Raw genomic sequence first — 12484 nt, forward strand, 5'->3', positions numbered from 1 at the left:
AAGCTCGTTGCAAAAAAAAAAAGATTATAATAAAAGTGGTAACAAAAAATAAATAAAAAAAGTTTTGGGCATCATGAAAAACCTCTAAAAGTTGCACAATGAAAGAAAGACTAACTTTTGATACTCTTGTAATTGGAGCTGTACCTATAGCAGCTAAAAATCATTCGATTAAGCTCATATAATAGCTGTACGAAGGAAAGCATACCTTGGATATACTGGATATTCCCTCTATATATTGTATACTTCTTCTAGTGAATATATATGCAAACGCGTGCTCCAAATGAACATACCCTCAGCATGAAGGCCCCTATAAATGGATAGCTTAAAAATGGTTTTATAATACATGTGCTACAAAAACACTCCCCCTTCTATCACTCTTGCTACCACAACACTCTCTTTCTGCCTCTAGCTCTACCCCTCCCTTCTATCTTTCTCCCTCTCTTTCATTCTCTGTGGCTTAGTCCAACTAAAAGCCACCGTTAGTTGATCTACTTTCTGGCCAAGATAATGACAGATTGCTGGACCAACAATATTCCTTTGGGGCCTGCTGCCGCCTGCCTGCCTCATGCCTGATGATCTCCTGGCTTGATCTTGTTTTTCTACCTCGGCTCTGTGTTTTTCCTACGTTTTTCAATTACCGCAGCTAATGTTGATTCCCACTTAAATGGTTCATTATTTTATGGTTCGATGGGTGGCCAATATTCCCCCCCTCCCGTCTATATATAATCGATAAGAATTGGAATTCTTGAGGCATTTTTGTCCTCTGTTTTTTTTGTTTTGTTTTTTTTTTGAGTCTATGATTTCTTTTTGTTGGCAAGTCTTTGATTTCTTTTTGTTGTGTGGATTTTTTATGGATTTCTGGACAGCTTTTGTTGGTCAACAAAATTGATTTATGATCGCCCCACAATGTGGGGAGCGCAGCGGAGCCATAAGGAAACTCTAGAATAACAATCTTGGCATCAATTGCCATGCCATGCCAGCAGCTGTTGTTTTAAACGCCGACGATTTCCTATACAGATCGAACAAAAGTTGAGAAATTACCCAGCAGGAAAGTTGGGGATAGCGAAGAAGGGGAAATTGCCCCTCCATGAGAAATGCTAACAAACGAGAGCAGAGCTATATGACTGTAGAAAAGCCAAAGCCAAAGCATGTTGCCACGCGGTGTGTCGCCGGGCGTCGTGTGGCAACATCTTTGAGACATCTTCGAATGGGGGCCGCCTGCTGGTGCTGCTGCTGCTGGTGCAGCTTTTCAGAGTCCCCTATTGACATTTCCAAATGTCAAATTGCGACTTTTGTTTACTGCCATTGTGTTTCGGCAACGCTTTTTTGATTCAACTAGCAATTGTCAATTTTTCATTTTCATTTGAATTTGAATTTCCATTTGCTTGTGGCAGTTTCTGCAATGCATGCAACCTGTGGCTATGGCCATAAATCAAAGCAACACCTTAACAAAGTTAAGAGAAGAAGGAAGCGAATCTTTGGGGTACTTTTGCGTATGAGATACCCTTTACCAATACAAAAATGTATCTCGAAGTGATTACAAACAGAACTTCCCAGGCCTAGTAGAAGTCTCCACATAAAATATCCTATTCATTTCCCAATAACAGGGTACAAAGATCTCCTACTACCCTGCCGTTTGTACCCCTCCTGCAAAGTAAAGTCCATAAACAACCTGCAAATTATGAGCAATTGCGTGGCTTAAGAATCGGGCATTAGCATCACTCTGCGTGGGCTCCGCACACAGGCGTGGGGGCAACACCCACGCCACACCAGACCCCGGACTTCACTCCACTCCACTCGACTGCAAACCATTGCCTGCCCCAAGTGTGTTGCCGGCAACATGTTGCACTGTCAACATATTAGGGTCAAAGAGGCCTTTGTGGAGAACAAGAACGATCCAAGCAAGAGCCATGGAGGCAGAGCCAATGCCCAGACGTGAAGTGAAAATATGCAAACTATGGCCAACGGCCTGCCTGTCGATGTCGCAGATGTTGCAGACAGAGATTATGGTGGCATGGGGCACAGCACCAATGAAGCGTCGGGGAGAAGCCTCTCTTTCTGTCTGCCTTTTTTCTTTTTTGCTAAATTTAGCATCTAATGCGATTTGTAATAGTTGAGCTAAATTGTGGGGACGTTGTCCAATGTTGTGGCTCTGTTGTTGCTGTACCAGGAAATGTTTTGTGCAGCCAGCACCACCAGATATCTCCAACAGCTCTCCCCCAGCAGCAGCAGCAGCAGCGGCAGCAGCAACAATGAAAGTAATAATATTGTCGCTACTACAGCGGGTGGGGATTGTGGATGTGGGGTTGGTGGTGCCTGCTGCTTGGTGCATGTTGCCCGTTTTCCATATGACTTGAAAATGTTCATGTTGCTGCATGTTGCTCATGTTGCCTGTTGCCTGTTGCCTGTGCGGGTTGTCAACGCTCCTCTGTGTTTGCTGTTATTATTGCATTTGGGTGTCTGCAATTTTTGTCGCGCCATTCGAGTGTTTTTGGAGTTTTTGTGCTGTCAAAATTCATTGAATGGTTTGTGTTGGCGAATTAAGTAATTGTTGAGAAATTATGAATGCTTTGCAGGAAGAGTGGAGTTAACCATGGAATAATGCTGGTATTTATCATATATGTATATATATGTCTGCCAAAAATGGAGAGGGAATTAGACATCCATCTATCTTCATTGCAGAACCATAAATAAGCCCCAACTGACACCAAAACAGACCCATAAATACGCTTCATTAAGTATCAACATTAATTTTTAATATCTCCAATGAAAAGTTCCACCATAAATGGAAAATAAATGCATATCTTGGCAAATGCAACTCACGTTTTTATGGCATGATAATTATAGTCATATGCTAATGAAGATTGTGCACCACGGATTCGTTCCCTCCGACAACCAATCGATGACACGAAAGCATTTAACAATAATTAATCGCTGGCGTGTGTGAGAAATGCATAATTTTCATATGAAATGAAAATGGAAGCAAACAATGAGTGGAACACACATAGACAAAAAACAGTAGCAATTGTTGTGCATTTTCTCACAGTTTTCCCCCACAAAACGTATCGATTGTTATCGCTCTAGTTTATCGCTCGCTCGGCAATGACATGAAAATTGTGACACAGCACACAGAAATTGCGTGCGTAGAGAGAGAGAGAGAGAGGAGACAGAGATCTAAATCTCTGGGAAATCTCTGAATGACAGTTCCAGGAGAGAAACTACTTTTTCGAAGCGGCCTGTAAATGAGGTGCTAAGCGATGGCCCCAAGAAACGACGACACGTTCATGGGGCACATGACGACGTGCCTTGGGGTCTAGTTTCCTCCGCCCCTGCCCCCAACTTTATATCGAAATGAAGTGGTGTTCCCTTGAACTTAATTTCCAACTAAATGCGGAACACAGAGAGAGAGAGAGAGAGAAGGAGAATGGAGAACCCTCTTCAACTGAAATAGAAATGGAACTGGAAGGCGTTACCATCTTTTGATGATCTTCTCGAGGTTGCACGCCCTTCCTACTCCTCCCAGAGATTGTTCTCCTCACTGCCTCCTAGAGCTTGTTCTCCCTTCTGCTTCTCCCTTCATCCTCCTTAGTGTTCCTCGTCTGATCTTTACATAAAAAGAACATAAATTTGTGGTAAGCCCAAACAACCACTGTGGGCAGTCGGTTCGTAGCTAAGATTGCTGGAGATTTCAGGGCCTTAACTAATCTGTTTTTGAGCTCTCATCCGTGTACCGTTTGTCAACGGAGTTTTTCCGCTTAATTTGTACTTTATTGAGATTGAAGTTGAACCAAATTGGTTGGAGATTTCGATTGAGATGAAAGCGTGAAGAGAGCGAAACAGAGAGAGATATAAATTAGAGATGCTTCGGTTGGGATCAAAGATTGCATCACACAGATGCGGGTGATATGATAATTTGGAGAAAGTCTCTAGCAAACAAGTTGGGGGGGAAGATATTAGGTTCCTGATCTAATATACAATTGGTGGGGGAAACGTTGAGTTTTTGATGGAAAGAGCTTTAGTTAAGATCTAGTATTGTAAAAGAGAGCATGTTTAAGTAAGAGTGGAACTAATTTGTCATAGATATAAGAGATCTGCATTCAATATCTGAGGGAGTCCCCAACTTATCTGCCAGTTTTATCCAAACCAAACAAAAGAGGTTCTTTAGCATTTTGATGGGAAATTCATAGACCCTGTACAGATCTTGAACTCTTTACCGATTAAATACCGATTTGCGTAGTTCACTGTTTATCCCATCATCTCCAAAGAGAGGGCGCTGTCCATCTGCCAGTCTTTTTTGTTTATTTGGGCTACATTTCACCTCTTTTGTTGGTACTAAAATTCTGTTGCCTTTTGTTGTTTCACTTATAAACAAAAACAAACGAAGAGGCGCCACAACACAAAGTGGAGGGAGGAAGAGTAGCAGCAGCAATTCCTCCTACCATAAATCATCTGGACAACTAGGTACATAATCTGTGTGTGAGGAGGAGAACAACTGCCTGTCTGCTGGCTGACCTTCGAGGAAGCCTTCAAGTGGAATTCTCAGAAACATTTCCCACCCGAAAAACTACACCAAAAACTACACAAAATTACGCAAATCCGAAAAAGTAAAAAAGGCAAAACAGCGAAACGAAAAAAAAACATAAAATTGTTGAGCCAAAAACCATCTGATGGGGCTATAAAAGCCATTTACAGTGCATACCATTCCATTCCATGCCGCAGCTGATTGCACAGATCGTTTTGAGGGATGGGGTAGATCGGAGGGAGGTCTTTTCAGGGGTTAATTGTGGAATTTCGTATTTAAATTTTAATAGAGTGTTGAGACCAGTGGTTTTACAGTGTGTAACATGGAGCTGGGGATGGAGATGGAGATGGCGATGCGAATGGTGTGCCATGAGGTAATGCTAATGCGGATAGAGCAAGGTCATTCGAGGTTAGCGCACGGTGAGGAGGGATGGGTGGGGTGGTATGGCAGACTATACTATTTCTCTTGTAAAAAGCGTACACATACATTTTTCAAATATTTACCCACCCCAAGGCCTCTTCAGACGTCTCCTACTCTCAGTGCCCACTGCCACATCATGAGTGGGTGTGCACATAAAAAGAAAAGCGAAAATTATGAAGGGAAAATGTGTGAAAACGAAGCTAGAAATGCTCTATCTTTGGAGATTAAGAAAAGGAAGGAAGCCAATGAGTATGCGAATATCAAGCAGAAAGGCAGGCAGCCGACAGACGGAAGCTGCTTTATGACGCACTACACTTCGAAGAAGAACATGAGGAGGGGGAAACAAAAAAATAAATAAGGTTCCACCTATCGATAGAAATTCCTACACTAAAAGCACTCCAAATATGTATAGGTATCCACCATGGAAATAAACTTGCAGAAAGAGTATCTATAACACATTTTGCCGCCTCTTGTCTTGGGCTTATCCCACCATCTGTCTGGGGGGCAGACAGCAGACAGCACCAAGTGGTTGGTGTTTTGGCCTGTCCACCCGCTGATCCAATCCGCAGTCCAATCCAAAATCTCTCGTCCAAGACTCTTTCGTGTGTCGACAATTGAAAGCAATTATAATTTTAGTCAACATATGGAAGAGGAAGCTCGCTCAGTCAGTGAATGGTTACGTGATGGACAAACAGGAAAAAAGCACAAAATGTGGGAAGGAGACTGTCCAGCAGCAGCAGCAGCAGCAGCAGCAGTGGTAGACTAGAGTAGAGTAAAGTTTTTCCCAGCAAAAGATGAAGATCAGAGTTTTTGCGAGAGTTTTTTGGCCAATTAAAAGTTGGCCAGACTCATATTTGTGCATACAACTTTATTGCATTGCTAGTTTTAATGAATCTCTGTCTATCCCACATGACGACAAACCCACACAACAAACTTTAACTAAAGAAGCCCAATCTAATGAAAACCCATCCATATATCTTGATATTACAGAATGGTTTGGACGACGACGACGAGGACGTGGATGAGGACGACACCGAAGACGATTCATTTGGCTACGAGGGCGAGGGCGATGCTGCCACCGAAGACGATCTGAATGAGGTCAATTCCGATCTAGATTTGGAACAGGAACAGGAACAGGATCAGGGACAGGAGAGTGAGTTTCTGGAGAACTCTCTGCCCGAGTTGATACTGCAAAGGTGCCACGTTGTTGCGGCCACCGAAATTGTCACACAGTCGTCGCACATCTCTCAGGATCAGCCACGCGATTGTCTTGCATCCCAAAAGGTAAATGATGAGTCCCCTTACACCCTTCCCACCTTCCTATGCTGCCTTGATGATTTGCATATCGTTGTTTGTTTGTTTGTTTGTATGTAGATGTTTTGTGTGTCTTGTTGTTTGTAGTACGAGCAGTTGTTGCATGCCTACTCCTCCTCCTTCTACAGTACTGTCAACTTTTTTTTTTTCGAATGCCATGAACCTAACCCACAACCCACAAGCCAAAACCCGATCCTTAGCCAAATACAGCAAACAGTTATACCCCCAAAAAAGGAAGCAAAGAATACTTAACAAATGATCTGAAGATCTTTCCAGCAAAAAAAAGTAAAAAACGAATCCCAAAAGCACAAAAAACAAAACCCAAAAAAAAAAAATACCAAGTTGGCAGCACTCTAAAGGCAGAGAGAGAGAGCATGTGTATATACCACCCTCCCTCCCCGTGTGTGTTGCATCTTCCCCCTTTGAATTTAACATCCATCCCCCCCGCTCTCTTGTTGTTGTCTGTAGCCCGGCGATGAGGCCGACGAGGAGCTAGAGGAGGAAGACGACGACGAAGACGCAAATTTGGGAGCCGATGTGGTGGATTTTTTGATTGGCAAACGCTCCGGCTGCTGGCATCCGCATCCCCATACCGCCCATACCAAGGGGGCAGCCACCTTAACCGACTTTGAGGCAGACTCCGAGAGCAGCGATCTCGAGCAGGTGCAACAGTTGAGTCGCCGCGGCCTGGGCATATGTAATCCCCGCAGGGCGCCACCCTTGATAACACACGTAGAAATGTCACAGAACGGCAACGGACTGAGCAGCAGCTCTGCCATGCTGCAGCAGCGTCATAATTTGGGCAATAAAATGCTGCCCATTCAGATAGCCAATGGCAATAATGGCAGCAACAAGTCGTCGGGGGGCAAGAGTATTGCCGTGGCCGTGATCACGCCCAATTCGCACGGCAACACCAATCACGCGCACAGTCACAGTCACGGGCATGCTGGCCATGGACATAGTCATGAGCTGAACAAATCCCCCTTGGGGCTGCGGAAGACGACCCATCGTCATAATGACACATCAAAGTTCAATAGGTCGAACCGCAAGTCGAAGAACTGCGCCATCTTCTACTTCAAGCATTTGGACACGGACAACGAGCAGTCGGCGGCAGCGGAATGCAGCGATCTACCCAGCGAAGATGATCCCTGTCTGCAGCAGCAGCAGCAGCAGCAGCAGCAGCAGCATCAGCATCAGATTGGAGGTGGAGGCGACGTAAGTGAAACCCCACACACAATCTATGGGTCTCAATCTTTGGGTGTCAGTCTTCGAGCTTTTGCTCTGTCTGTGTCTGTGTGTCGGTTATGGGTCATCATCTGATCATCACAGGAAAAAGGTGTTCCGTCACGTCTGTCTCCATCCAAATGGATGGAGTTGGAGTTCTCCCTCGTCTTCCATGGGCCCACTAATTAGCATGCTTTTCGCTGTTTCGCTTGTTTCCTTATAAGCAACTAAACAAAACTATCTATCTACAAGACTAACTTCTACTATTGTATAGTTTTTGGCATGCCTAACTAATTTCTTAATATAATTGATGTTCCATTTTACGGTAGTCTTCATTATGAAAAAAACTAAAACCAACACCAAAACGTCGCTCGAATCATTAATCATCTAACCAAAAAAAGATAATTTTTCAAAATATAATTAAAAATATCGTAAAAAAAAGACAACCTAAAGCAGAAAAGAAATCTACAAAAAACAATAATCTTTAAGCCTGAAGAACATTTCAGAGGGAGAAACAAAGTAAATTTTTGATTAGTTAAATGAGAGCCAGAGATCTTTCCGCCCATAGATGATCTGATAGCTTGAGTAACCATTTAGCTTGAAGATTTTTCTTGTGAAAATTGAGAAGTACTCGTAGATATCGTAGATCGATCAAAGCATTTTCTATAGTTATTTGCATCATTCCCTTAAAGATTCTTCGCCATTTTATTTCTATGAATTCTTTAAAGAAATATCTTTCGCAAAAATAAATTCAGAAAAAGATCATCTTTTGGATTGGATTGGATGACAATCAAAAACAAGTTTAAATAAAACCCAAGTCTGAGATCTTCATCAAGTTGAGGTCTGTTCGCCGCTTGAGGTCTATCCTAAGCTTAGGGTCTGCCCCTAACTGCGAGATATCTCCCTCTCTACACTCTTCAGCATTCAGACGTAATTTGTTTGTTCATCTGTCTGTTCTCTGACTTCGCACAGAACTCCTACTCTGTCCACAGTTCTCTCCTTCAGTCTTCACTCCTCCTACTCATCTATCTCCCCCACATCCAATGACAATGACTGACTTCTGGGGTCGTCACCATCCCAAATGGAAATAAATTGCCAGCAAAGACAAAGTCACAGACAGAGAGACAGACAGACAGAGAGAAGAGAAGAGGCGTTGCCTCATGTCCTCTCAAGTCGCTGCGGCGAGTTGCAGCTTCAAAGCTCATGTGCAGCAGCACGTTGTAAGCTGCAAGTGCGCCTGCGCCTGTGTCTCTGTCTGTGCCTCTCGTACAATTTGCCATTTTGCGCAAGTAACGCTAATTAAACTTCATTTTCTACCACTTCATCTTCAGGCTCAGCCTCAGCCTCAGCATCAGCCTCAGCTTCTTTTGCTGTTGGGTTTTTCTTTTGGTTTTCCACTGATTTTAATGTTTCATTCCGTTTCCCTTTCCCACAATGCTCCTCTCTATTCGTGTCTCTATGGATGTTGCACATATAGATACTGAAATCGGCTGATGCCTCATCGGATGACGACGACGAGGGCTGGCACTACACTGCAACTGCCACAGCTGCCACAGCAGCACTGGCAACAACTGCCACAACGATTGTCGATGGTCTGCAGTCGACGGCCGTTTCTTCAACAACTTCTTCGGGGGGTAAAGTATCGCCCAGCGACGACTCTGATAAGGAGAACAAGGAGGCTTTGGTTTCGACAACAACCATAACAGCAGCAGCAGCAGCATCAGCAGCAGCAGCAACAGTATCTGCAACAGTTGTTGCCACAACAACTGTGGCAACAAGCAGCAGCAACTACGACAGCAGCAGCGCCTGCTCCTCGTCCAACTCGAACGGCAGAAACACAGAGACCTCGGCCACCTCGCGAGTCACTCAGATGCAGCGCCCCATGGACCTGGTCATGCACCATCAACAGCAGCAGCAGCAGCAAAAGTTTCAGATGCAGATGGAGTTCCAATCCAGCGACAGACACATCATTAGCAACAACAATTGCTACAGCCACAGCCACATCCACAAAGAGTTGGATTCAGCCAACAACAATGAGGATGGGGCACACGATGTTGCAGGAGATGCAGATGCCGATGCAAATGGATATGGAGGAGCAGAGGTGGAGCTACATCGGAAAATGGGGGGCGGTGATGAGACAACTGCTGATATGGCAAATGGAAATGCCACCAAATCTACTCATCAGGTAAGTGATAAGAAGAAATTTGTTTAACCGGGTTGAAAGATAAAGATATTAGAGACCTTGTATAAAGGAAATATTCAAAGGGGTATAAGCAGGGATAGAGTTAACTTTAAAGAAAATAAATCAGCTATTAATGAGGGATTTATGAGAGTGGAAGGAAGCTAAGAGAGTGAGTAGTGGGAGGATCATCTATCCTTCGAATATTTCCGTCGATCTCCTTTCATCCACGAACGCTTTGCTCGACTCTCGGAGAACCCTCCTGAGCTCTATAATCTTGCAGTGTCCAGCCATCTCTGGCTGCCATTTATAGACCAATACAAATCGAATTCAATCCTACAGACTAGAGCCGGTTCCCACAGTCAGTCAAGTGTCTGGTCGCTGCTCAAGACTGTCGCTCTTTCGGCCATGTCTGTGTCTGTGACTTGTGTCAATAAAAGGGGAAAGGAAAGGCAAGGCAAGGAAGGGAGGCCTTTGGAGTGAAGTAAGAGAGGAGGTGGCTTACAAAAGGAGCTACATATATAGTATGTATAGCATTTTCAATAAATGGTAAACCTCGGCGAATGATTAAGCAGTTGGGTTAATGAAAGCGAATCATGCACCGACTCCTGCCATTCAAAATGGGAACAAGAGCCACTGCAGGGGATAAGAAAGGAAAGACTGGGAGACTTGGGACTGGTACTGGGACTGGGACCTGCCTCTTCGATCGATGACTACCGACATGCCATGTCGTGGTCCAGGAAAAACGTTCATTTCGGAGGCTCGGGAAATTGAAAATTGAGTTGAGCACGTCAAAAATGGGAAAGTACTCTCGTGTACTCTCCGTACAAAATTACTTGGGAAACGTGTGATTTATTTCTTCATTCAAACCAAATGAAACGAAACGAAACAAAACAAAGCCAAACAATTGAAAGGGACAGTACGAGTAGACAGGGATTTATTTAAACCCGTACTAGGGAAATTGCAAAGGAAACTGTCAATCTTTTCTTTTGGATGGAGATTGAGTCATGATTTAACATTACATTTTCCTCACTCTCACTCACACTTACTCTCTTTCCTCTCTGCACAGATGAGCAGCCAGCAGCAGCATTTCTATAGCCGTGCGGACATTTGCAACATCAGCGTGTGGCCCAGCGAGGCAGCAGCAACAACAAGTTGCACCACCAATGGCAATCGGCATTTGCCACCACGATCCCCAGCAAAGTCTGCGAAATCATCAAAGTCGCAGGCCAGCAGCAGCAATGCCACCTTGTCGGCATCCATGATGCTCTCCTCGCCAGTCAAAGTGAGTATCTGATAGAGGAAGGAAGTGGAGTGGAGTGGAGCTTCCTTTTCTTGGCGTCTAAGACGCTTTAGCATTATGGCTTTCTCTGCATTGCGGGGGAATTCCAGGGCTCTACTAGCTGGGTGGGTTTCTTCTTTTGATCTGCCAGCGGCTTCTTAGTTTACAATTTCATTTTCTGATCGATCCATCGATCATTGGCCTATCGAATGGACGCCTTCAATTCCGGTGGTCCGTCCGTCCCCACTTCAGTTGTGTGCGTGTGTGTGCTTGCGTCTCAAATTTCTCTAATCTCCTTTTGTGGTGAACGTTTTTTTTTTTTCGTGTAAATTCGCTGGTAAAACATGCACGAACATATCCCTGGCAGCCGCTGACAACTTGCTTGCCATTTAATGGAGTGTAAGCGATCATCATCTCATCTTTGAGTGTAATGCGATCTATGGCTCAGTGGAGCAGAGTCAGCAGAGTCACCAGAGTGTGGGTGTCAGTCTCTCCCACTCCCACTCCCACTGCCACTGCCACTGCCACCCCCTCCTGCTGTGTGGCCTGTGCCTTCCATCTATCATTTGTCGTCGCTGCGTTGTGCCCATCAATGTCCGTCGACCAACGTGTTTGACACTGGACACTCTCACTTTCCTTTGCCTCAGCGAACTTCCCCAACTCCAGCTCCAAACCACAACATGTTGCGCATGCTCTTGTGTATTCGCATTTGCATTTGCATTTGTCGCCGTTGCACGCAATTTTCTCTACCATCCGCTGCTGCAGGCAGCCGGAGGGCAGGCCAGTCTGTGGCAGGGGGAAGGTGAACCGAACCGAACCGAACCACACCACTGCTACGCATGCAGTGCAGTGCGTTGATTTATTGAGAGTGAAATTTTGTGCAGCTTTGATTAATTTTGACAAATTTAAAGCGAACCCCAAACCCAAAACCCAAAACCTGAACTCGTAATACATCAAGTCAAGTCAAGTCACCTTCTCTCCCCCAGAGATTGCCCCGATAAGGAAAAGTCATGCGGCAGAGCAATGACGTTAGAAATCATTAATACCAACCACAGCACTAAAAATTCAATTATCTTATCGATGGACACAAATGATTTGTGTTTTTTTTGGCAAATTAAAAAGCAGCAAAAAGAAAGAGATACAATAGACAATGAGGGAATATAAACGATTACAGTCGAGAGATATAAACATTTATTGTAGAGAGAGAGAGAGAGGCAGAGATTATAAAGACATAAAAGAATCAGAAATTTATGATATGTTGTGGAGACTCTCCCATATGTACGCGTAGTGGGAGAGATGTTTCTGCAGGGATAGTTGAAGGAGAGACCATGATGGGGGCTCCACTCTTCTTATATTGCCTCTTGTAGTCTCTCCCCCCTTCCATGGACACACGGTCACTGCTAATGGCAGTTGCTCTCAAAGATTTACCCGATTTCACATTGATTTTTGCGCTACCATTATCTTATCTAGCTGTCGCTTGTCCCGCTGTTACTACTCCCTCCCCCGCCGGTAACACCCCTAGCCCCTCTTGGGGCTATTATCA

At 44.4% G+C, this 12484-nt stretch overlaps 1 protein-coding gene across 2 annotated transcripts in view; it reads left to right on the top strand.

The window, feature by feature from the left end:
• LOC111068754 overlaps positions 1-12484 on the top strand; it is a 135414-nt gene that overhangs the window by 106513 nt on the left and 16417 nt on the right. Inside the window, exons 7-10 of one of the 2 annotated variants that reach the window (XM_022358456.2) lie at positions 5933-6226; positions 6725-7471; positions 8958-9665; positions 10729-10944. In XM_022358456.2, coding sequence (XP_022214148.2) covers positions 5933-6226; positions 6725-7471; positions 8958-9665; positions 10729-10944 — 1965 coding nt within the window. The remainder of the gene's footprint in view (positions 1-5932; positions 6227-6724; positions 7472-8957; positions 9666-10728; positions 10945-12484) is intronic. The other variant, XM_022358457.2, reaches the window with a different exon arrangement.

This window comes from Drosophila obscura, unplaced genomic scaffold (genome assembly GCF_018151105.1).
Source record: "Drosophila obscura isolate BZ-5 IFL unplaced genomic scaffold, ASM1815110v1 contig_30, whole genome shotgun sequence".
Classification (NCBI taxonomy): domain Eukaryota; kingdom Metazoa; phylum Arthropoda; class Insecta; order Diptera; family Drosophilidae; genus Drosophila; species Drosophila obscura.